General features: G+C 39.6%; 2 protein-coding genes across 3 annotated transcripts; one reads left to right on the top strand and one right to left on the bottom strand.

Moving 5' to 3' along the window:
* Positions 1-161: 161 nt before the first annotated feature.
* adka (adenosine kinase a) lies at positions 162-10,703 on the bottom strand. 2 transcript variants are annotated; one of them, XM_006800716.3, is made up of 11 exons: positions 10,503-10,703; positions 8,294-8,368; positions 7,190-7,243; positions 4,035-4,113; positions 3,775-3,947; positions 3,580-3,688; positions 2,405-2,575; positions 2,276-2,311; positions 2,057-2,171; positions 1,869-1,955; positions 162-1,766 (listed from the first exon to the last, which is right to left on the bottom strand). In XM_006800716.3, exons 1-11 carry the CDS (start codon positions 10,592-10,594, stop codon positions 1,642-1,644), a joined length of 1,116 nt encoding a protein of 371 aa, XP_006800779.2. In that variant the 5' UTR covers positions 10,595-10,703; the 3' UTR covers positions 162-1,641. The 2 variants fall into 2 exon arrangements, with proteins under 2 accessions (XP_006800779.2, XP_035767936.2); XM_035912043.2 differs by lacking the exon at positions 10,503-10,703 and adding an exon at positions 9,577-9,756.
* ap3m1 (adaptor related protein complex 3 subunit mu 1) lies at positions 10,471-25,580 on the top strand. Its single transcript, XM_035912042.2, has 10 exons — positions 10,471-10,796; positions 19,754-19,844; positions 20,196-20,473; positions 22,963-23,134; positions 23,254-23,391; positions 23,503-23,588; positions 23,673-23,806; positions 23,938-24,145; positions 24,360-24,504; positions 24,619-25,580. The coding sequence occupies exons 3-10, from the start codon at positions 20,201-20,203 to the stop codon at positions 24,717-24,719; spliced, it is 1,257 nt and encodes a 418-aa protein (XP_035767935.2). The 5' UTR covers positions 10,471-10,796; positions 19,754-19,844; positions 20,196-20,200; the 3' UTR covers positions 24,720-25,580.
* The last annotated feature ends 705 nt before the right edge of the window (positions 25,581-26,285 follow it).

Here is a 26,285-nt window from a genome sequence, read left to right as displayed (position 1 = left end):
GTGTTAGTTACAGTAACTGAAGAGAAAAAAAACAACTTTGTTTTAGGTATTATCCAAACTCTTCTACATAAAGGAGGCCATAACAAGCCATGAGAGAGAAACCTCTGAAATATGAGGTGCACTTCACATTAAATAAAAAATATGAGACACAGAAAAACATCTATGATAAAATCTGTTTATTTTTTAATTTCAAAGTTTACCACAATGATGGGCAAACTGAGAATTGTTGACAGTAGGAACAAACAGGTTATAAGGCTTTTTTGGTGTATCTGAACATGAAATTTAGGGACACTGACCAATGATTCAGTCCAACCAGATACAGATTTGACAACACCTCTTACAGTATTTAGTCCTACACATATTTCTTACCTTTTACATAAACTTTGAATAAAGTTATATTCAAGTATTCAGCGTTTATCTCACCAGTGTATGAATAACAGCACAGACATTAATACAGACTGTTTATAACACTTGGCCCCAGATACGATTTTCCTTCAATTTCTTATGAATCTTTATGTATTACTCAAGAAAACAGATTTGATAAAAATGGAAAAAAATAGTTATTTAAAAAAAAATGATTTAACAGAATTGCCCCGAGGGTTTGCCATGACAATGCAGGAGAATGTTAATTCATTTGGAAAGAAAAAATAAAAAAAAAAATAAACTGAGAGAAAAAGTCTGCTTTAATGCCCACTGTATTCCTCTGGCAGAGAACCCCCAAATATAATGATCCATTCTCAGCAATGCATTATATATAGAAGGGAGGTCATGGTTATACATCAATACTCTCACAAGCCTTCAGGTTTCCCTGCTCAGACAAATGCAGGCTCATATATCATCCCCAGGCCTCTGCCCATCAAGCCTGCAAACTGCTAGGGAGAAAGAAAGGCACTCATTATTTGATGCCGGTAACGTTTGAATAGCACTGACATAGTCAACATTTTGCAGCTTTCACACAACTTAATAGGCAGAGGCCTTGATACATTTAAAAAAAAATGTACACTTAAAATGCCATTTGATTCACAACTGGCCAGCTAAATCACAACTTAATCAACTAAATCACTGCAGCACATTTCTGAGCCGCATTCAAAACCTCCTCATCAGGGTTTTATTATTTAGTCCTGTGTGTGTAAATGCATCCTCATGTTGCTGTAGCTGTTTGTGCTTGGACTCTTGTCTCCAAGGGGATGAAATAACTCACAAAAAACATAAAACAGACTCACATGATTTTGACATTGTTTTTCCACGAGAGTCTGATGGGTGTCAGTGCATCCACATGCAAGAAGTGTCAGAGCTGAGTTCAAAACTGTAGAAAACAAATGTCCGTGAGAGCAGGATTTTATATTTAGAGCCCTTTTTGTAAAGGACAATTACCACATTTCCTGGTGTTTCCATGATTCCTTTATGGTAATTTATTTAAACGCATTAAAACTTCCCTTGGTTCTTTGCAGGAAGATGGGCATATGAACTAAGAACTGATAAGAAATGATGTGTGGATAAATTAAAAGAAGAGAAAAAACTTGAAGTAAAACAAAGTTGAGGGTTGCACTTGTAGAAAATAGTGGAACTTATATGTTGGGGTTGTGGAGGCAGAGTGGGTATGAGGTTTCACGCTGAAGGAAAGGCTTTCCCGACGAATCCTCACTTGAAGTCGGGTTTTTCTGGGAAGCTGCAGCCTGCTCGCTGGATGATGACGTTGGCAGCGTAGTGTGCCGCCTTCACACACTGATCCAGAGGTTTCTCCTGGACAAGCTCAGACAGGAAACCTGTGTTGCAAAAAAGAGGCTTCCACAATAAAAATCAACAGAAGACTCAAGACTGAAGCAAATCGACTGAGGCACAAAAATAGCAACACCGGGGCCTCTTACCTCCTACGAAGGCATCGCCTGCACCGTTTGTGTCAACAATGTATTTGGGGTCAGTTTTCACTACAGGGAAAGTTTCAATCTTGTCACCTGGAAAGACGAGGAGAAAAACAGTTCACTTCCACACAAGGACGAGAGACAGAGTGAAACAGATGCCAGGAAATGGGGGGAAAAAAAGAAGGAAATATTACTTTGAGCCATAACCGTTTCATCCTTCCCCTGAGTAATAACTACAACCCTCTGTCTCTTTTTGTTGTCTTTGGGTAGAGCCTGGGCTTTCCTGACAATTTCCTTAATGTCCTTTGTCTGTAGACAAAATACACATCAACACACAAAGCAGATGATACACAAATACACAGAAAATCCAGCCTTTCCCTTGTGTAAATGATAAAGTCTAACAGTCTACTCACATCAAAGTCTTGCTCTTTAGCAAAAGCAGCTGCCTCCTGAGAAAACAACAAAAAACATTGAGTTAATCTGAAATATGTGCAAATCATTAACGTTAGTGTGGAGATTTCACTGTGAGAACTGTGGCTTACTGTCTCATTGCCAAACAGCACATCAACGTAGGGCATAACCTGCATGAGGTTATCCTTAAAGAACTGGCAGATGAAGGGCGCAGAGAGGTTCATGCAAAAGAGCTTGTTATTTTCAGAAGCATGCTTCGCTACTTTCAGGATGGACTCCAAGGAGACAGTCAGGAAGAAACCCTGGAAGGAAGGAACGACACTGGGTCAGGACTAATCTGCTTTTTATATCTGATGGGTCTAATGAGTCACATACACTAAAGTCTTCAACAAAACAAAACAAAACAAACAATGCCACAGGACAGTCAATGTCACAGTTAAACCACTGAGATATCACAGACCAAACATGTGTTTGTGGTGCTGCTTTCGCCTTGACTCACGCTGCCAAACAATCTGAGCACGCATGATATTAACCATCTCACAACCATCATCCACGCAGAGCACGAGATTCACATAATGAATACCAACAACACAGGAAGATCCAAGAACCATAAAAAACAACACGGGTGAAAGCTGGATAATGAGAGAGATGCAGATCAGTACCAGGGTAAAACATAAGTGATTATGCAAGAGCACAGAGCAGACCAAATAAGTGAACGCCACCCTAAGTTAGGCCAGACTCACACAGGCTTAGAGGCCGGTCAGTGACCTCCCCACAAACCAAAGGTCGCTAGGGGGGAAAAAAGCATTCTTGAGTGGTAGCCCAATGGTTGCTAAAGGTTGATGGCAGTTGCATGATAAAATTGGTTGCAAGGAATTTATGCTGCTTCACTGAGATTGCTCTGGTCGCTTGTCTCGTCTTCAAATGCTCACCTCGCTATAGTGAATCTGAAAATGTGACAGATCTGGAAATGGACACCGTTCGCCTTCAAAGTAAAAGCTCAACCTCAGCGCTGCAGCCAACACTTTCTAAAAGGAAGTTGGAAAGGGATGTTGGACTTTTTCTAAGTTTTACTACAGCCCAGTGAGTAGTTAGTGAGTTACAGACAACTTTACTCGAGGTTGCCAGGTGGTCACCAACCATCTCCAGGCCCATGTGACCACAACCTCACAAAGTAATTGGGTGGAACAGTCTTAAATTACAAACCACTGGACAAAAAAAACAAGAGGCTTGTGATATGACTCCATGCCCACCTTAAAGCTTCATTAAAGTGGCACAAATCAGCATACAGTGATGTAATACTTACAGCAATGTAGTAGACTTTAGCTTTTTCCACCAGCTTCCAGTTCTCCTCGAGGTCTAGATGTTTATCCTTCTTATAACAGTTAGCAGCAGCTAGGTTAGCCACCAAAGACCTGAGAGCAGAAAAGTAGTGAGACACAGGTTTATAAACAGGTTAGATTACACTGAGTTTGCATGCTGTTAACATTCAATTACCCACCTGTTATCTCCGGTGATGCAAGCAGCACATGTCCCTGTGGGCTCCTCGTCCTGCTCATAGTAGTGGGCGTCGACGTGCACCTCCTCAGCCTTCTGCTTCAGGATCTCTCCAAACTTGTCTTTGCCAATGCAGCCAAAGAACGTGCCCACCTTATGAGGTTCTTGGATCATCCACTGTAGACAGTAACAAAACCTCGCATCAATATCAGCCAGTCCATCCTGCGCACAGAGGGCAACATTTACACTTCAAATGAATCTCACCTGAGCAATCTTTATGGAGTTCTGTGTGGCTCCTCCAGCGTAGTATTCAACCTTGAACTTCTTCACCAGCTCCTCAAACCTACAGGAAGAAACAAAAGGTGTGACTGACATTTCCAAAAGGAAAGTGTGTCAAACTAGATAGGGCCAATCACTAATCAGAAGTTTGAAACCTAGAGCAAAGGATTAATAACGATGACTGATCGAAATGTGGCTGTTTGGCACCAAAGGTTTACACCTTATCAAATATACTTTATATATTTATTTGCTGAAGAAAATAACATGAAATCTAATGGTAGTAAAGCTTAGTTCAGTATAAAGATTGGAAACATAGTGTACAAACTAATCCTGGTTTTTCAAATGACCCAAAGCACAATTAAATGAAGATATGTCTGATTTTTTTTTTTTTTTTTAAAGACTTATCAGTTGAAACAGAGCCACTTTTCCTTGTTTTGATTCCTCCCTGGGCCACCAGAAATCCACTTCCTATTGATCTAAGTGGTCTAACAGTGCACTGATAAGTGATATTTTTAAGGCAATCTCCATGTAGACTTCACTGCACAGAGCATTATTTGCAGTCTCTTCAAGAGTCCTGGAGACAAACCCCCCCCCCCAAAAGTTTGCAATTTTTAAAAAAACGTTTTTTAAGGAAAATGCATTTATGTGCCTCTTATTAGGGAATATCAAAAGTTTTCCGCAGGCAGTGATTACCATAGTGCTATCAAACTGGTTTGCATGACACTGCATAATTGCCTCTTTTATTGGGTTTCCCTCTATAGCGTGCCTGGTGATGGTTTAGTCAGTAAAATCCCTTCGTATCACACTACACTCTGCAGATAGCAGCCTCATATTTTTTCCAGGTCAAGTATACAATACATGCATGACTGACCACTGATTATACTATCTGAACCATTTACCACTGTTATATAACACAGACATGCTTCAATGTTCTGTTTACAGCTAAAGCACGAGAATTTGCTATCTTATGCTCCATAAATGTAGCTATGCAACGGGCCTACACACCATAATGTGTTTTTGTGGTTTATGTGAGTATCGGAGGCAGCATGTTCAAATACAGTACTGTGCAAAAGTCTTGAGCCACTTTGTTACTTTCTAATTTGCTAGGAAAATGAGAAACCAGTGCCGTGAACGACTAAATCATGTGCAAATATACATGGCAATACTGTAGATAAGGCAAAAATGGGGTCTGTGCATTTGTGCACTTCTAATCAGCTTGAAAGTCAGTACTTGACATGAACGCTTCTATTCTTCAACACAGCCTGAACTCTTAGGAAAGACTAATTTTCTTTAAATAGTCTTCAGGGATAGGTCGCCAGGCTTCTTGAAGGAAATTCAAAGCTCTTCTTTGGGTGTTGCTCTGAGGAGGCCAATCCATGACTTGTAGTGCTTGGGAAGCTGTTACCAATCAGAAACTTTCCAGGTAACTCGAAAGCCGATGGTACTTTTCTGCATTTATGATTTCATCAATTTTGATAAAATCCCAATCTGCTGTACCTGTCTCCTGACCTTTTCTGTACATATTGGTGACAATCTGAACACAAACTCTGAAAGTTTGATTCATCACTCCTTAAGACCTGTTGCCACTAATTTTTAGTCAACCTCTTGTGAAATCTGGCATTTCCCTTCCTTAAGAAGGGCTTCTGGACAGCCACCCATCCACTAAGAGTATTTCTGATGAGGCCTCAGTGAACAGTAGATGGACTAACTGAATGGCCAGATGCATCTCTCAGGTGCTGATTTTAAATAATATTTCTTAACAACATTAGTTTCAGATACTGGTCTAAGAACTCTGCTACTTCTTCTTTTGTCCAGTTTCCTCAAGGTCACACTGTACAGCATGCTAACATATGCCAGGTATTTGGCTAATAACTCATCTTGTTGACACAAAAATACAATTTTATGTCTGGGAACATATTATGTTTGTCTGCAGTAGCCTGCTGGTAACAAGGTACCCAAGGACATAATTTAAAAAAGGCTCTTTGCTAAGTTCTTTATTATGTATACGCGCAATCCTTGGTTCTGATTCATTCCTTTAGTTAGGTGCCTTTTCTGTCCTTAAATAATTCATAGGTCAGTGTTAAGTGATTTAAACAACAACAAAACAAACAAAGAAAAAAAAAAAAACATTGGTTTGAAGATCAAGTACAAGGACTTAATTAAAAATCGGTGTAAGGACGCCCTTAACAGACCTTCAGAAAGCCTGAAGAATTATTGCTCAAGACCACTTTAAAACAATTACAAGAAAACGTGGCTCTTTGGAAGCAAAATAGAAAGAAATGAGGGGCAGCTCAAGACTTTTGGACATTATTGCTTCTCTTCAGAAACTACAACAGGCCCACTGTTGCTAAAGGTCCTGAGACTGAGCCAGAGGTTGGAGAAAGGGTGATGGGAAGAAAAATGGAGCAAGGGTGACTGTCCATTGTAGGAATTATCTCCCTCTAACAGTTCCCTGAGGCGTCTTCACCGGGAGGTGGGGGGGAAATCCCCTGCATGTTACGCTTCTCTGAGGACTAAATCGAGCACAGCCTGAGAGGCTTAAGAAGCAAGACTAGCAGATTAAACGTGTGGACTTGCACCTTCTTATAAGTGATCAATGATTCCCCTAGTTCACATCACAGATCGATATCAATCACAAACTGATACAAAAAAGTGTCATTTAAATATGTGTTGATATCAAATAACATTCGTCCTCAAAAATGAGTTGTGCATGCAAGTGCCTGCCATTACTAAAGCACAACCTGTTGTCATAGACTGAACTGTGAAGAGTAGGAATACAACAGTATAATCACACAAGGCCACATATGACTTTCTTATCTCCTAATGTTAAATGTTTGCTTTCTGGCTGTTGTCTCAGAGGGACTGGGAGGAAAAGTGTCCCAGTCTGCTATTGGATGAGATGGTCTCACTGCGCTGAATCTGCTGCTCTACCACTGGCTGTGTGTGAAGGCACAGAGGTCAGTCGTGGCACTTTCTAGTGTGCGCTTGTTTTGACTGGCCCGCTCCAGAGCAGAGGGGTGCAAACTCATTATGAATTCAGAACACAAGCCATGTTTGAAGATGAGGTAAACCCACATGGGAGGAGCTCTACAACAAACTACATAATCTACAGTGAATGTTGCAACAGAGGAGATACTAACAGTTCTTTGTGCTTGGCTTCAGCCAGGATCTGATCGTTGGGTTTCAGAGAGTACCTGCAAATAATCAGAGGAGAGAAACAAAAAAATAATTACTTTCAAATAAAACAGAAATAACAAGCATGTGGACGCCATTTATGTGAGCCAGGATTTTAAGTGCAGTAGGAAAGCTTCCAAATGTGCTGTTCACACATTTTCCCTGTGAAAGTGTGATTTGTTTTCCTCTTACTCAAATAATCTCAGTCCAACTAAAAAAACCAAACAAATAAAACAAGCAATAAAGCTAAATAAGGTATGGTTTCCTTAACAGGAGATCACACAATGGTAGGCTGGGGATTAAAGTGCAGTTGTAGTTGTGCTTTTTTGTAAGTGAGACTGAATTAGAGCTACAGTCGGCTGGTTTAGCTCTAATCCAGGAGTTTATGCAAGGGGTTAATGAGTGGACGCTGAGCTGCCCTTTGTCCCGTCTGTCTTGGTCAACTCACAGAGAACATGGCTACTCTGAGCGGATTTCAGCTGATCGCTCCCACTACTGCAGAGAATATTTAAATGTGTCATATCAATACAATCCCTGGATTTCTACATCATAGGTAATAATCACAACTTCTACAGGATCTTTGAACTCCTGAGTTTTTGGTGATGTAAATACATGTGATGATCAAACAGGGTGCGGCTTCTTTTCAGGATACATTAAAGCAATGCATCTGCTGAACGTACAGCTCTGCTGACGCTGATTATTAGACAGCTCTGCCGCTTTCTGTGCTCTGCTTCCCTTTATCGTCCTCATTTTGCTCCTGATCAAATTACATCAGGGAATCTCTTTCTCCTCCAGCCTGTCACTGATGTGACCTCGCTGATATCAAATGTCTCCCTTTCAATTGATCTTATGTGACTTGCAAAAAAAATAAAAATAAAATCAGAGTTCGTTACTCTTTCTCCTTTATAACATCGGGGTTAAAATAAGCAGCAAAGCAGTATCATTTTGGAAGTAAACACCTCCTACCAAGTATGTGTTTACATATATATGCACTATTATATTACCACTCATTACTGGACCAATCAAAGGGCAGGATTACAAGCACTCATGATTCTAATTCTCATACTTACTTGTCTAAGAAATCTTTGTCCACAACAGCACAAATGTCCAGCAAGGGGTTTCCCATCCCAAAGAGTGAATTAGTGCTGAAACATAAAGACAAACAGATTTGAGCTACATCTCTTAATTTTAATACGACAGCGTTCACGAGTCATCTGTACATTAAATCGTTTCAGTCTCATCGCTTTGTCTTCACTTTAATAAGGTGCTCTTAAGAGTCGAGCTGGAGTGGAAATCCATTACTCCTTTGCTCTGGTTGAGCAATCTGTCAAATGCTCAGGCATTTCAGAAACATGCAGAAAGCCAAATTGCACTGACTTAAAAATGTATAATTGCTCACTCCAGTGAGCGTGCCATTTTATTTCTATTCAAAAAAAAGATCTGTTTCCACCTGACTTTAATTATGTGACTTAAGGCACAGCACGAATCAAAGAGACATAAATAGGAAACATGCATGACTCATCAGAAGGCACTACAAAATCCAGTCAGTCATGCATGTAACTTTGTTATGGCGTCACAACGTGGCAACATCAGGACAGCGATACACTCAGTGTGCGTGTGCTTCTCCTGCTTGTGTAGTCTGTTCTTTTTCTGGGGCAAGCAACCGAAAGTAGAGCTTGAATATCACAACTAAACAGTTTTATGATGACAAAAAAACAAAACAAATAACAGAATTTCAGAGCACCACAGGAACCGCTACTCTGTGTGTCAACATGTTGGGCACATCGGTTGCCAAATCCAGCCAGCGAGTTAGTCCACAGTTGTTTTACCTGTAAGCAAAAACTGAACTGTGCGTGCATTATAATCCACATGCTGCCACCACGTGCCCTTAGATCTCAGTCTTGGTGTCATTTTCACAGGTGCCCTTCATATGAACAATTTTTTTCTTTGTCAATGCTTTTGGGAACCCCCCCTCCCCCAGATGGAGCAAGTCTGTGAACACAGCTCTTGAGAGATGCCACCTCCACATGAACACGTGGAACCATACTTGCCCATAAAGGCTCTCTGTCTACTCTCGCCCAAGGCAAAGATTTACAGTCAATACGAAAGAACAGCTTTTTCAAAAAAGCAAAGAGCAGGGAGACGCCAAGACCTGACGGTGACTTACACTACACAGATGGGTTTCTGTCTCGAAAAACCGTCCAGTGGATATTTTCTGCATCGTATCTACTGTCTCCTACAGCACATATATAATTTCCAATGTGTAGTCAGATGATTACTAGGCATGTGCAGACAATTACACTAAACCATGCCTGCCTTTAGATCAGCTCCCCTAACGTAAGCTTGCTCTTACCTTGCAGCAGACATATTGTTCCTCTTTGTGTGCACACTGATAAACCTGTTGGGCGACCTAAAACCGGTTGAAGAGGGAGCTAGAGCATTAAAAAACTTGACAATTTCACCTCAGTGTGCAGGAAGATCGATTTACCCCTGCAAACACAGCTCCTCCTACTCGGAGCTGGCCGATTGGAGGCAAGGGCCATGGCTGTGTGTGTCTCTGTGGTGATTGGCTTGTCTTGCTGACTCTAGGCTCAGTTCACTCACTCATTTGAAGCCAAATTACACCGTGAGAAGCGTGCTGCTGATTGGGCTGCTGGAGTGCCGCAGATGAGGTGAATGTAGTAATCAGCAGCAGCCATCAGATTTCTTCAGAGAGGGTGGTGATGGTGGAAGCACTACAGCGTTGCAATGACCGCCACGTGACTTGTTTCGCAATTGAGTGTTTTGGGAGCTGGTACGGGATGGTTCTTGTAAGCTTTCTCTGCAGCTGTGCAGAGTCCCACACCAAGTCCCAACATCGCTTTCCGGTGGTGCTCACGCTCGACCACAACCTAAAACCTGCTACAGCTAGATGGGCTTGCTTCACCGCAGAGGTGCCCAAACCAAGCAGGCTTTATGAGCCAACAGTTAGCTAAAGCCCTGCTTATCAAAAAGCAAAAAATATCAAAGGACTTTGCACCCGCTGCTTTACGCTACGACCTCACCCCCATTGAACTGCTTCAGAGGGCTCGAAAACATCCAAAATCAATGTCTAAACTCGCGATTTTGTGCACGTGTCTCTCTCTCCCTCTCTCTCACAGACACACACACACACATAGGCTAACAGTGTCAACCTTTTAAGGTTTGATAGCACATATATTAGCATTTAACTTGGAAGCGTGGGAGGAGGGTCGTGTCTCCTCGCTCTTATTAGGGATATTTTTTTTAGTCTTCGGTCACCTTATTTTGACGGCATTCTCTTTGGGCGGAGGCTCGGGCTTCTCCTCCTCTGAGAGTTTGGGTTTCTTTGCTTTGGGTTCGTCTGAAGCCATGTTGACTGGGTAAAGCACGTTGCGATCACCTTAGCCGGCACGAAAAAGCGGTCATGCTATGAGCAATAAGCTGTCGTTGTTTCTCCGGGGAATGGCTCGCAGGCAATAGTTCCCTCTGGCCTTTGCAGAGCTAGACCAATCAGAAGCCTGAAATATGACGCCACGCAAGGGCCGTGCAGGGTTAACGTGAAGCGATGGCAAGGTAAGGAGCAACTTTAGTCACCTCTCATTTCTTTATATATATATATTTTTTTTAGGAAAATGGGAAATAAGTGCGGCAGCAGTTAGTAGTCTTAATGAAAAAACCAAACATTCTCGTTTGGTTTTTGGCTGGGTTTTGTCCCACACTGCTAAAATAATTTTGAGTTTTGGGTCTGGGGAGGCCAATCCATGACTCACAGTGCTCCATCATGGTTTTTCTACTCAGGTATGTGTGCTTGGATCATTGCTAAAAATGAAAATGCTTTCCAGGTGTTAGTGCATGGTGGATCAAAACATGATGGTATTTTTCTGCATTAATGATATCAATGATTTTAACAAGCTCTCCAACAGTGTAAGGAGCTTGGAAAGAAAAGCGTCTGGACTTCTTTAAGTTGCTTGAAGACGTTTCACCTCTCATTCGAGAAGCTTCTTCAGTTCTAAGGTCAAATGGCAGAGAATCCCAGATTTAAACCCAGTGGGAGTATCCCCCCAAAGAGGGATAAAAGGACCCCCTGATGATCCTCTACCTAATCACATGAGCCAATACTCCCACTGGGTTTAAATCTGAGACTCTCTTCAGTCCACTTCTGGTGGAATTTGGCATACCTCATTTCACTCTGCCACCTTTCCCATGAGAACATTTGTGATGAGCCTTTAGTGAAATATATGTGGAGATGGATTAACTAAAGTGTCAGGTTTTTGCTGCATTTTTTTTCTTTCAATTGCATTTTTTATAACTTCCAGATAATGTCCATCTGCTGTAGATAATTCTTTTTAGGCCTGGCATTTCTTTTTTTGCAGTTTCTTTAAATCTTTTAAAGACACATAGCACACAATGCAGTGACTCCCTGTAATGAAAAAGACGCAAAACATAAAGAAACAAAAAGACATTTTTTTTTTCCAGCACAAGATGTCTTATGAAACTTTTACCGCATCTATCTAGCCATCTGTCTATCTTGGGAGGAGTATCCTACATGCTAAGAGAAGACTGGGATACATTAAAAGCTAGTCTAAATAATTTTCTTTAAAAAGTTCTAACAGTGAATACAAATATAACAGCTTAATTTTAGGTTATAGGGTATACTGTCTATCTTTGCCGAGGAATGGTCGGAAAGCGTAAAGGAAGCGCTGAACGATATCCTGCAAGACTCTACTGAGGGAAACAAAACTCCAGATCCACAACACGGCGCCAGGCTATAGCTGTCCGTAAATATAGCCTGATGAAAAAGCCGGAAACTTTGTTATCAAAGTGCGGCCTGAGTTAACGCCGATGTTGCTTTGGTATTTAAACCACCCAGGATATTGTTTTTAATAATATGTAGGCTTTGGCTTTCTGATTTGTTTTCTTGTTGTACCGGATTCGTTGCGTTTACGTGTTGGTAGATCTGCAGGCGTCTCCTCAGCTGCTCGGGGAGTTGTGCAGCAATTTTTGGCTCAAAAGTTGTTTTTGTTTTTTGTTTTTTAAATTGAGCAATTGCAAAATACAAACTCGCAAAGAGGATAACACAGGTAATAATACAAATAAGAATTTGGAACAGTACAAGAAATACAGCATTAGGGGAATATTAAAGAGAAACACAATTTTTTTTTATGCCACACCAAAAACGTCATGTGATTGGGCATAGAAAAAAAAGATGTTATTGGGTTTCATTTTCGTCAGTACAAACACTGATCCACCTCAAAGCCAAATCTCTTTTTTAGAAATTCTGCCACAGGATAAATTGTATTTAAAGATTTTAAATAAAGAATTTGCGACCGACTGGCGTCCTGTCCAGGGTGTACCCCGCCAACGCCCTATTACAGCTGGGATAGGCTCCAGCACCCCCCGCGACCCTGAAAAGGGTAAGCGGAAGCGAATGGATGGATGGATTTTAAAGCGTGTTTCCTAAACTTTAGTTAGAATAGGCCATTTCATACATTTCGAGTAAACTTTATCAAGTTTATTTGAAGTAACTAAACTAGAACCATTCCAAGTAACCATTCTATCATAACTATGGAATATTTTGCCTTTGATGAAACTACTAATAAATTAGGGTGACCATATTTTGATTTCCAAAAAAGAGGACACTTGGCTCAGTCGTGAAGAACTTGCTTAAAGAAACACATTTAAACGATGCCTTCTCCGTGGGGTTAATGAATTGTGAAATAAAATATGTCATACAGGCTTTTACAAGTCAACAAGTGCAAAAAATAACCTAAAGCCTCTGGAATTAATTAATGATACAGAAATAATGCCTCATCTGTATAAGAAAAATTACCAGTACTGGGTCGGTAGGGAAATTTCTTTTGCAGTTCGTCTGAAAAGATGGACTTGCGCTTTGTGATCTTTTAAACATCATTAGGCGCGTTGCTGCGCGCTGTCTGTCCCGTCTGTGAGCGCAGAACACCCTATTGTTCCAGAAGGTTGAATTATAAGGAGAGAAGATATAGGTAAGTATAATTTTCCAGTAATGCAAAATCTGTTTGTGCAAGTTTGATAACTTGATTGGATTTTTTTTTTTTTTTTTTTTTTTTTTTTTTTACCTCAAAATCACATTACAAAATAAAGTCTAAACCTCCTATTTTATTAAACAAGGATCTTGGTCAGGCTGTGACAGACAAGATTTTAACCATTTAATTCTAAGGGCGCCAACCATGGATTCAAATTCTGGGGCTTTGATACCAACTTTATTGTATTCCTTCACAAGCTGAGATCTTTTAATGTAGTGGCTTTTACTCTTCCACAAAAATGGGAAAATAACTGTGTTAGCATTATTAATGTTTTTAGAGGAGATATATAGAGTGACAAGGATAGATCAATTTGGAGATGCCTTCAGCTTTGGATAGGCTGTTTCTACCAAAAATAGTGAGGTCTCTGGTTAGCCAGTGGCTAAGTGATTTCTTCATATCCATGATATGGTTAGGACTATTAGTGTCTTCTCTTCTAATAAGGTATTTAGATATTGTCAGCCCTAAATATTTGACTTCAGATTCAACTCTAATTGAAGCAATCGAGGACTCCAACCTTGTATAAATCGAGAGTTCACAGTTTTTGATTTTAAGAGATAAACCAGAAGCTTTAGAGAAGATTGAGTGTCAAGAGATTTATTCTAAAGACACTTCTTCAGCTAAGAATCTAAAGGTAGAAACACACAGACACTGCAGTTTTTACTTGCAAGGGCATGATCACAGAACGCTCACACCAGAGTGGGGGCCCTGTGATGTGCGCTTTGTTCCTGCACTTGCCTTTATTTATATACAAAAGTAATACAACAGTGAATACATCTATTCATTAACAGAGGAATGTAAGTATCCAAATTACCACTAGGTGTGAATGTGCGAGTGAATGTGAGTGTGAATGGTAGTTTGTCCCTGTGTGTTGGCCCTGCGACAGACTGGTGACCTGTTCAGGGTGTACCCCGCCTCTCGCCCTATGACAGCTGGGATAGGCTCCAGCACCCCCTGCGACCCTGCAAAGGATAAGCGGAAGCGAATGGATGGATGGATGGATGTTAGTATGTAGGGAGTGAAGATAAAAGTGGTTCAGGTGTATGTGTGTGTGTGTGTGTGTGTGTGTGTGTGTTATTCTGAAGGACGTTGCCCCTCTTCTTGAAGATAAGAGCATCCAGCTCCCCTCTTCCTGGCAGGAGTGAAATGATAACAGCTTGCTCAGCTATTATCACTGTGAGAAAGAATTTATAAAGCAAGTCTTGATTCCAACAACAGTCTAAGTCATAAAAGGGTCATCATGCAGTATTCTATAATATGCAAACTTATATATCACAAAAAGATTATACTGACTACTAAGTACAATTTTATATTGACATTGAGATAATACTTAAAGTTTTATCTACCATTGATTTATCTTTCAAAAAGGTAATGTATCATCTGCAAACGGACTTATTTTAAAATTTTTATTAAAAATTGATATTCCTTGTATGTTGTTAGAATTTTTGATTAATAGTGTTAACAGTTAAGTTGCCAATATAAAAAGCTTTGGGGAAATAGGGCATCCTTGTCGGATTCCTCGTTACACTGAAGCGCCTAACAATTAATCTTGGTGTCTCCAGGAAAGCGAAATTTGCCAGGTTTTTTTCAGCAGTGCTAAAAGCTTAAAAGAAGTCGTTCAGCTGCTGCTTTAAACACAGTAGTGATAACTATATCGTCGGCTTGATTTTTTTTTTTTTTTCAAATCTTAAAGCAATCTAGTCTGGCCTCAGAATTAACATCTGATGTATATTTTATTTAAAAACTATGTAATTAGAATTTAATTAGACTTATTTTTCATCTTGTCTCCTCATATTATCTTTACCATCACACCCCACCGGCCGTGGCAGATGGCCGTCCCTTCCTGAGCCTGGTTCTGCCGGAGGTTTCTCCCTGTTAAAGGTAGTTTTTCCTCCCCACTGTCGCCTAGTGCTTGCTCATAAGGGATTATTAATTTATCAGGGTTTTCTTGCTGCTACTGTAAGATCTTTATCTTACAGTATAAAGCAACTTGAGGAGACAGTTTGATGCTATATTAAAAATCTTAAATACAACTGAATCTTAAAAATGTAATATAGCATCACACCACCATAAAATCAACAGCTGAACAATAAAACAAAATAAAAATAAAGATCTAAATTAAAAACAGTTTGTGATTTGTCGTGTGCTTTCAAAATATATTGTCAGATATGAAAAGTGCTGCATTTATATGCTCTGGTCATCAGTACTGGTATTTTAATGTATGCAAACACAGGGAACATACACTGATGGGTAAGTACCACAGATGAAATAATTAATGAAATAGTGAAGTTTATTAATAAAATAAACAACTATTTAATTAATTATTAATTTATTTCATAATGCAAACATGTAAAAAGCAGTTCTCTGTATTTTGTAGCTTTTTTGTTCATCATTTTCAGCATGGAGAGGTTGGAGGCTCTCCATGCTGATGAAGAAAAGTTTTTGATGGAAAAAAGCGTTTGTTTTTCTCTTAACTTAGGTGGATTGGGCAGGAGCCCCAGCTCGGGGTTCGCACCATGACTCAGAGAGATTGTCATTTCACCCACACTGGCTGATGTGTTAAGACACACCTGACTGTATCAGAGATCCTCTCTCTGATAACATAGTCTTGCTGAGGTGGAGCATCTAACTTTGATTCTGACTTTTCTTTTTTGGATAAAACGAACACAAATAAGACAAATTAAAGCCTTCCAGTGTGACAGCCTTCCAGTGGCAGCCTCCAACTACTCCCATCCTCACTGCCCTGCATTGTTACAAAGGCACCAGTGTATTTAAGAATAACCTTTTTATTAAGCTTTAACACATTTTTACACACACACACGGTCCCTGTCCAAAAGCAGGTCCAAGAGTTGGTTATTTTTCTTCAGCACTGCATTTTTCTCTGCTAGGGCCCTTTTCCGCTTAATCTTCCTTGGCTTATTTTTTCTGTTTTTGAAGTACAACCTTAAATTTGCCTTTTCTTCTTAAACAACTTTAAGTTTTTTCTCGACAGTAAAGAAATGTGTCGGCCTCGACTACATATTCTGTTATTCTTTTTTCATAATTTATCCTCTATTCTCTTTCTTCACAAGTGTCAAACTCTAGGCCTCGAGGGATGGTGTCCCGCAGGTTTTAGATGTGTCCTTGATCCAACACAGCTGATTTAAATATCTAAATGACCTCCTCAACATTTCTTAAAGTTCTCCAGAGGCCTGTTAATAAACTAATCATTTGATTCGGTTTTATGTTGACCCAGGGTGATATCGAAAACCTGCAGGACACCGGCCCTCGAAGCCTGGAGTTCGACACCCCTGCCTTAGTTGCTCTTGGGCCATGAGTTCGTGTTTTATTCAATCATCTTTTTGCTTCTATAAAGTTTTGTTTTGGTTTTTGTTTTACATCTATTGCCTGGCTTAGTTTGTGCTCCAGGGCCTATTTCTTGTTTCAGTTACCTATTTTCAACTTGAAGGGGAGTCAGGAGTTCCACATGTTTATTTTTCTGCTCCCGTATCATTCTATCAATCTGAAATGTGTTCTCAAGATCTTTGCATTTTTTTTTCTAGAACCAACTGTGACCAGTGTTGGGCAAGTTACTTTGAAAAAGTAATTAAAGTTACTAGTTACTACTTCAAAAAAGTAACTGAGTTACAAAATTCTAAAAGTAATTAACTACTTGAAAAGTAACTATTGCGTTACTTTAAAAAAATGGTATCCAGGGTATAATTGGCCATTTTTCACTACTTTTGATTTTCCCTCTACATTTCACCTTTAAAAACGATTTACTTTGCCTTGTTTGGTATCATTCTTTGTTTTCATTTAGGCATACTGTATTAACACCTTATAAGTGCAGCAGCAGTTAGTAGTCTTAATGAATCATTCTCCAGGATTTTTGAAGGACATTCAAATTTCTTGTTTGGTTGTTGGCTGGCTTTTGTCCCACACTGCTTCAATAATTTTGAGTTTCGGGGTCTGGGGAGGCCAATCCATGACTGACAGTGCTCCAAGGAGTCCAACAAATAAAAACACATGTTCAAGACTAGATTATTGGCTTGTCTCTCAAATAATAACAACTTATGTTACTATAAATGTGAAACCCAATCAACCCCACTTACTGATCACTGTCTAATAAGTCTCTTGTTATCCTTATGTAGACAACAAAGGGCTGAAAACATATGGAAATTTAATAATAGTTTATTGCAGAACAAAGACTTCTGTACACAAATTAAAAAAATAAAATTAGAAATTGATGACATGAGGATGTCTAATGTTGGCAAATGGAAATGGTTCAAATACAGTGTTAAACAACTAGCTATAGAATCTGGAAAAAAAAGTATCTGCTCGTTGCATACTTAAACAGAAAAATAGAATTGAACAAATGCATTTGCAATGTGGTAAGCCTGATATAACTGCAGAAGAGTCAGAAAGCTTACAATCTTTACAAACAAAACTAGACGATGTGTTGAACATAACTAAAATAGAAATGGCCCTAAAACAACTGAACTTTTGCCACTTTTTGGAAAACAGCATGAGGATGATTCCTGTGAAAAATGAAGTTAAATATTTTGGCATTTATTTAAATAAAGACATCAAAATTAGAGAGTCAAAAAACCTGAAAGACAAAATCGATGCTATGTCCAAAACACTAAATCATTGGTTAACGAGACACATTACAATTTTTGGACGCAATTTATTATTAGAATCAGAGGGTGTTTCAAAGATGGTTTACCCAGCTTATTCATTATACATTACCCCACGTAGTATTAAAAAGATTAACTCCGTAATCAATCAATTCATTCGGCGTTATAAAACACATTACATTATAAAAATCACAACTGGTCAAAGAATACACCAAAGGAGGTATAAGGACCATTGATTTTCAATCAGTGGTTGGAGTATTTAAAATAAATTGGTTAAAAGTCTTTATATTAAAGCCTGACTCCATATGGTTTCATATCCCCAAAAATATTTTCAAAAAGGTGGGAGGGTTGGCTTTTCTCCTGAAATGTGATCTTGATATATCGAAGTTGCCTGTCAAACTGTTAGAATACCATAAGCAGGTCTTGTCTTATTGGAAGATGGGTTTTGCCCATAACTTCACGCCCCATGGCTCCACCTTGTGGAATAACAGGACCATTACAATTAATAGGAAGTCATTATTCATTGAGGAGTGGTATGAAAAATAGCAAATTTTTATAACAGATTTACTTGATGAGAAGGGGTAGTTTCTCGAATTAGGTGTTTTTAAAGTCAAGTTTAACATTCAGTGTTCCCTTAGAGAATATAACAGAGTTTTCAATGTGATCCTTCTACCTGTGCTGAATTTGATGCAAAATAATTTCCATTACTCTAAAGGACAAATAAGTTTACCTTCTTTACAGTTAAATCAGATTCCTTTAATCAATAAAAAGTCTGGTAATAAAACCATAAATAAAATGTTTAAAAATATATTATTTCACGATTTTAACAAAAAAGCACAAAATTAAAAGGGTGTAATTTCAAAAGAACAAACAAATATACACATTTTTTTGAAATGGCCTATCCCACCCAAAGTTGAAGAAATGCAATGTAAAATAATTAATGGGTATTACCCAGCAGCAGAAACGCTTAAAAAAGGTTTTGATTTGAGATGGAGCCATGTGGATTTGTTTACAAAAAGAAGAAAGCATTGACCACTGTTTTTTTTTTTTTTTTTTTTTTTTTCCTGTTCGGTAACAACTAAATTTTGGCAGGATTTGGTAAACTGGATGAGTGACTCTAACATAGGTTTTATACAATAATGATAATCTGTCAAAGGAACTTGTCATGCTTTGTAACATTGTAATAATTATGGGCAAATACCATATCCATAAGTGTAAATGGCAAAACAAAAAACCTTCTCTAAATGGGTTGAAGATTGAATTAAAGTCACTTTTAGAACTGTTGAAAGACTAATGTGAAGATGCTGCTTTGATATGTGAAAATGTGACCCAGTTTTTATCCTTTTAATGAATGTGCCCTATGTATGTACCAAGTAAGCCTCATGTATGGAAAAATGTTGTTAGAAAAAAAAGTAAAATGTCATAAGAATGGCCTTCATATATTTATATTGTAACTGTTTTTTTGTTTTGTGGGGTTTTTTTCTATTTCCTTTTTTTGGGGGGGGGGGCTTTTTTCGATGTTATTGCACCAATGTTATCTCCCATTGAGAGTTTGTAAATTTGTGCTAAGTCTAAATTTAAAAAACAAACAAACAAAACCAACAAACAAAAACAAACAAACAAAACTGAGGGAAACAAGCCCCCGGTCCCTCCACACGGCGCCGGGTTATAGCTGTCCGTAAATATAGCCTGATGAAAAAGCCCGAAACTTTGTTATCAAAGTGAGACTCGAGTTAACGCCGAGGTTGCTTTGGTATTTAAACCACCCAGGATATTGTCTTTAATAATATGTAGGCTTTGACCTTCTGATTTGTTTTCTTTTTGTACCGGCTTCGTTGCGTTTACGTGTTCGTAGATCTGCAGGCGTCTCCTGAGCTGCTCGGGGAGTTGTGCAGCCATATTGGCTCAAAAGTAATAATCTTGGCACAGAGGAGTGGAGTCAGCAGGTAAAACTTTTTCTTTTTTTAAGATTTGTTATTGTTTTAAGGCTATCAAATATATTTAGAGCTGCCATGCGGCTGTTACGTCTCTCACCGTCAGGTTTATTGATCACTTTTAGGGTTAATTGCAATATGACTCTTATACCTGAGGGTAAAGTTAGTTTGAGAGGTTGACTGTAGGAAGGTAAATGTTAACAAGTGACATCGCTTTGTTTTGATTTGCGCAATGTCGGGTAACTGTCAGGATTTCTTTTTTTCTTTTTTTTAATCTGCTGATTTTATCCTTGCCTGTCAGTCTTAGTTAATAACTGAGCACAACCAACAATAACAACAACAACAATCACTTCATTGTTGCAGCTGAGATGATCCACAGCCTGTTCCTCATTAATCACTTGGGAGACATCTTCCTGGAGAAACACTGGAAGAGTGTCATCAGCCGAAGTGTGTGCGATTACTTCTTCGAGGCAAGGGAGAAAGCAGTGGATCCAGAGAATGTGCCCCCTGTCCTCCAGACCCCACACCACTATCTCATCTCCATATACAGGGGAAAACTCTTCTTCCTCTCTGTCATCCAGACTGAGGTCCCCCCACTTTTTGTCATCGAGTTCCTGCACAGAGTGGCGGACACATTTCAGGTGTGGTTTGAGCGCTGTGTTCTTCAAGTCTTTGATTGTGTCTAGAAGAAGTAAGACAGATTGTGGTTCACGTCAAGTGATCAGATTTCACTTCCCCTTAGCTGATGGTTTGGAAGAATGCAGTTAAGGAAACAAAAGAGATTGTACAGTTAAGGAAGAAGGTGTCATTTTTACTGTCCTGTGTGAGATTTTGGAAAATCGTTCAGAGTTGTTTTAACCAGCCATCAAAAATGCATAAACAGTGTATCCTGTGCAAGTATGAGTGTCAGTGCCTGGGCCTATACAAATGCGAAACCTTAGATGATTCAAATATGGTAGTTATTAACTGAGCACAACAAAAGAAGAAGTTTCTGCCTTCTTCTCTCATACGCTCCTGAACGGAAGTCCCATTCTGTCTCCAGTTATAACCCAGAGACAAAATATTGGTCTTGTGGGGAAGTGCCTACAAGAGTGACATCAGATGTTCCTGCTGGAGTATCACCGTTTCTGACACAGTGGAGGAAATCCACTGTGTTTCACCAGTGTGCATCAGAACAGGACTTTGAGGAAGGGATCCATTTGTAGCAGGAGTGTGGCGCTGCACAAGAAGCTTCAATTTTAGGATTTGACAGGTGCACACTCACCTTCAATATAAGTGCAGTACTCAAGAAAACAAAAGCCACACATGTGCATAAAACATCTTAAAGCAGTCTTCTAGTCAAGCTGTGGTTGTTAATCTACACGGGGAGTTTTTTTTTTTCATGACTTGAGGCTTTTAAGGCATTGCCTGCTCTAAGGCAACCTAATCAGCCCGTTAAAACTACACAAAGCCTGTAGTGACTTTTTGTGTTACGGTCAAACCTGGGGAACAAATGTGTCTCACCATTTCGCACTCCCTATAAATTAGAAATCAAGTGTTTAGTTACTCTTTGTTACCAAGGAAGTAAATCTACACACAAATGATCGAGGGACACATTTCCAGAGAGTCACCGGGTTTGAGTACAACATTACAACATCAGAGAAGAGTGTGTGAGTGTGTGTAAGTCTTGGAGAAAATATTCATGTTAAGGAAGTAAGAATATAAAAATGATCCTTTTTATAGAAAAGGTTTCTGATGTGTTATATGGACATGATGGCAACAGAGGCCAATACTCATTTTATTTAGTTTTTTAATTTTTTAAATTTTTTTATCTTGTTCATTATTGTGTCTTTTGTATCATGTTAACAAAGTAATCTTTCCACCAGTGCATCCTAGAAAGCTTTCCGCTGTTCCCTTATTCATAAAGGTTCGCCACAGCAGGTGGAGCCGCATATTTGTTTTGGTAGATTTTTATACCGGATGCCCTTCCCAACACAACCCTTCCAGGTGTTCCTGTCTTATTCAGGTCTCAAACCAGGGAGCAGACATAATGTGTTATAACTCTACACTATGAAGCCATGAGAAATGCATCAGAAAACAATCTTCCTAAAAATAAAAAATATATATAATTATATAATTTTAAAAAACCCATTGTATTTCTATTACAATAAAGTAATGCACCGGAATGATCCATGGATGCAAGTATTGAGTAAGATAAAATGTACCTGCTCTAAAAATTAAAGGAGGTATATAAAAATATAATAATTACATTTTTAGCTCATCCAGCCTAAGGAGTCATGGCCTGCATTTGTATAGCGCTTTTTTAGTCCCTAAGGACCCCAAAGCGCTTCACACTACATTCAGTCATTCACCCATTCACACACACACATTCACACACTGGCGATGGCAAGCTACATTGTAGCCATAGCTGCCCTGGGGCGAACTGACAGAGGCGAGGCTGCCGGACACTGGCGCCACCGGGCCCTCTGACCACCACCAGTAGGCAAACTGTTGTACATTTGCCCCTCTGTCCACCAACCATAAGAATCGTTACTGCTACATCAGTATTGATCAGATTTTAGTGAAGCTTGTACCGAGCGAGCACTTAATGGGACTTTATCCATCCTGTGTTAAAGATCGAGGTTGTTTGTTGATTTATCACCACATTTTCCAGATTTTCACACTATAACCTTCATGCACACTTAACAACTTATCAGTTTCACCAAATTCCTGCTCTTGAAGTGTTGAATCCAACCCATCTAGCAAAGTTGTTTACATAAGATTCTCAATGTTGATAGATTTTGCTTACACAAAACGATAAAGGACTTTGTGAAACAGCAAAAGTTGTGAAATATTGTGTTGTTACACATGTTACCACTTATACCATGCATACCACTTCTATCCTGCTGAAAGATGATCATGGTATATCATCATATTGGTCATGGAGAGAGTGGTCCGATTGGTTGACTTTTTATGGCCTTGGTCCTGGTCCTTGTGCTGTAGATGATGCGGAGAACAGTGGCATCGTCTAATATGAACATCCATACGGATACATCTCTGATGGGCCCCAGATGGCTTGCTTGTGTATAAGTGCTTGAAAAACATCTACATAAACTTTTGGCTTTGGTGTAACGGGCGGCTTTGTTGACAGGACTACTTTGGAGCGTGCTCCGAAAGTGTGATCAGTGACAACGTAGTGATAGTTTATGAGCTGTTGGAGGAGATGCTGGACAATGGATTTCCACTAGCAACAGAGTCCAACATCCTCAAGGAGATGATCAGGCCTCCCAACATCCTGCGATCAGTCGTCAACACGCTAACAGGTAACTGGAGGTCACCCTGACTTTGGAGTGTTTACCAACCTCTAAACTAAAGTACAAGTAAACTCTGCAGTGATAATGTGTACATTTGTGGCTTCACCTTGGTTTTGTTTCATTTTCAGGAGGTAGTAATGTTGGAGAAACGTTGCCACAAGGTCAGCTGTCGAACATCCCATGGAGGCGGGCTGGTGTCAAATACACCAATAATGAAGCGTATTTTGATGTGACAGAAGAAATAGACGCCATTGTGGACAAATCCGGTACAAACTGACACTTATTTGATCAGCACATATTATATTGCTGGATATTTTGAAGTCCCTTTTCTTCATGTAAGGTTTCATAGGTGAGATTTACTGCTCCTCCTTTTCCAGGTACAACAGTATCTGCAGAGATCCAGGGTGTAATTGAAGCCTGTGTAAAACTCAGTGGGATGCCTGACCTGACGATGTCCTTTATGGTGGGGGAACTTCCTCTCAGTCTTTTATGCCTAACCGTCAGTGCTTTGCTTTGCTTTTTTAACACTTCTCGCTGTTGATGACAGAATCCTCGGCTTCTTGATGACGTGAGTTTCCACCCATGCGTGCGGTTCAGGCGCTGGGAGTCGGAGCGTATCCTGTCGTTCATCCCGCCGGATGGAAACTTCACGCTCATGACCTATCACATCAGCTCTCAAAAGTAAGCGCAGGCATCATTTTCTCACTTGGAGATGAAATAATTCAGATTTAATTGACTTAAATAACAACATTCACACCACCAATCATTCAGGTTTATTGTAGAGATTGGTTTTTTTTTATGTCCTTCCTCAGTCTTGTAGCCATTCCTGTGTATGTGAAGCAGAGCATCAGTTTCTTCGAGGCAGGATCTTGCGGTCGCCTCGACATCACCATTGGACCCAAGCAAACTATGGGGAAGACAGTGGAGGACCTGAAAGTCACTGTCCACATGCCCAAGGCTGTGCTTAATGCCAACCTCACAGCCTCACAGGGAAACTACACCTATGACTTCACTACAAAGGTAACCAGCCACCACAAAGGCTGTCATAAGCAGTAACACAGCAGGAGTGAGCTAAGCGAGCAGTTAGGATGGCTTTTGCTTTACTACAAACCTGCACACAGGTGTGCTGAATGTCAGTCACCAAAAGCCTGAGAAGGTCCTGTCCTGGTCCAGTTGTGGATGTTTTGGAGACACTAAAATTAATAAAAAGCATTTATTTTTCCTCTTTTGGTAGTTGTTGGTTTGGGACATTGGTAAGCTTAACCCCCAGAAGCTTCCCAACTTGCGAGGCAGTCTGAGTATGCAGACAGGAGTGCCTAACCCTGAAGAGAACCCCTCACTCAATATTGACCTAAAGATCCAGCAGCTGGCCATATCAGGTAATCTATCAAAGCGTGACTTCAGTCAAGTTTGAAATTTAAAACCGTCGATCCCTTCAGCCCTGTTCTTTATCTTCCTTGATTTATATTACACTGCTCTCCTCTTCTGTGCAGGTCTTAAAGTGAGCCGTCTCGACATGTACGGAGAGACATACAAGCCATTTAAAGGTGTCAAATATGTGACTAAAGCGGGCAAATTCCAAGTGAGGACCTGAGCAGTTAATGTCAGAGGTCAGCAATCCAACATGCCAAATAGAAGTTTGCCGCACCGCTGACTCACATATCCAATAAGTCTTACATATCCACCTGATCATTGTAATTAATGAACAATTCTGCATTTTTTTAGGTTATTTATTTTGTTTAGCATCACATTTGTATGAACTGATGGTTTTTGCAGCTTGTAAAGGGAAGCCTTAATAATCAGTGTGACTTAATTGAAGTGCTATTAGTTTCTATCCAGTTTGAATGTGACTCATTCCTTTCTTTCTTTTAATTTTTTTTAAATCCAACACATTTTGAGTGTTGCCTAAGGGGAATATTTTGGTTTGAAAAAGGAGATTTACAGCTCACTGCCACGCTCACCTCTGCACCTAAATTAAGTTGCCTGCATGTTGCCTGAGAATAAACCGACCTGCCTTTGAAAACTTTTTATAAAGATATTTTTATTTTTGAAAGATAAAAACTCTTTATCTACTTTCTGAGCAGCTGCAGTGTCTTCACGCCCTGCTGGTGTTTTGCACTCTCTCTCTTATGTGGCCTTTTTTTGGAGGAGCTTCTGATGCTTCTTATAGCACAAAACGTCATGTTTTGGATGCCAGAGGAAATTAAAACCAAAAAATGTATATCCTCCATTCAAGTGTGGTGAAGACTTGTGTGGTGGTCATCATTTAATGATCAGTGACTCAGACGGGTTATCGGGAACACTTCTGTCTGAAGTCCACAAGATCTTCAAATAACCTCAATTGCAGCTTCTTTACTCAGCACAGCATTTGCACAATCAATTGTTTATGTGGGAAATACTACTTAAAGCTCTTGTATGAAGTTGAATCTGTATTTCAATTTATAAGATGTCTTATAAAAACTCTAAAATGAAAGCTGAGTGGTTGGGTTTTTTTCACCCTTTTTTCTGGTTTCAAAAATTGGATAGTAACGCAGATTTCATTAATTTTACTCCTCAGATTTTAACTGTCTCCTCAGTGAGACAGTTAAAGATAAAGTTCAGAATTTAATAGGTTGAACATAAATGTACGGATTTGTGTGGCCCCAATTTTTAGGGGCACATATTTCAATAGACAAATTATTGCATGAATTTGGAGTTGGAATTTGTTTTTTGTTTTTCCTCTTCAGTGGATCTCAGGACTTTCATTGTTGCTAACCTCACCAGTGTGTTCTGTCATTTGGATGTAAATTCACTGGGCATTTTATTAGGTACATCAGTCCAACTGCTGTTAATGCACATATGAAATTAGCCAATCACACCAAAGCAACTCACTGCATTTAGGCATGTAGATGTGACTCAGATGACCTGCTGAAGTTCAAACTAAGCATCAGAAGAAAAGTGATTTAAGTGACTTTGAACGTGGCATAGATGCTGGTGTATGCAACTGAGGTTTACTGAGAATGGCCTGAAGGACAGAAAATATCCAGTGAGTGTCATTTCTCTGGTTGCAAATGCCTTGTTGCTTTCAGAGGTCAGAGAGTGGTTGGACTACTTCAACCTCACAGGAAGGCAACAGGAACTCAAACAACCTTTTGTTGCAACCAAGGTATGCAGACGAGCA

The sequence above is a fragment of the Neolamprologus brichardi genome, chromosome 13, assembly GCF_056152115.1.
Source record: "Neolamprologus brichardi isolate AB-2024 chromosome 13, ASM5615211v1, whole genome shotgun sequence".
Taxonomy (NCBI): Eukaryota; Metazoa; Chordata; class Actinopteri; order Cichliformes; family Cichlidae; genus Neolamprologus; species Neolamprologus brichardi.
The sequence above is the reverse complement of the archived record's forward strand: the minus strand, read 5'-3'. Positions and strand labels throughout refer to the sequence as shown.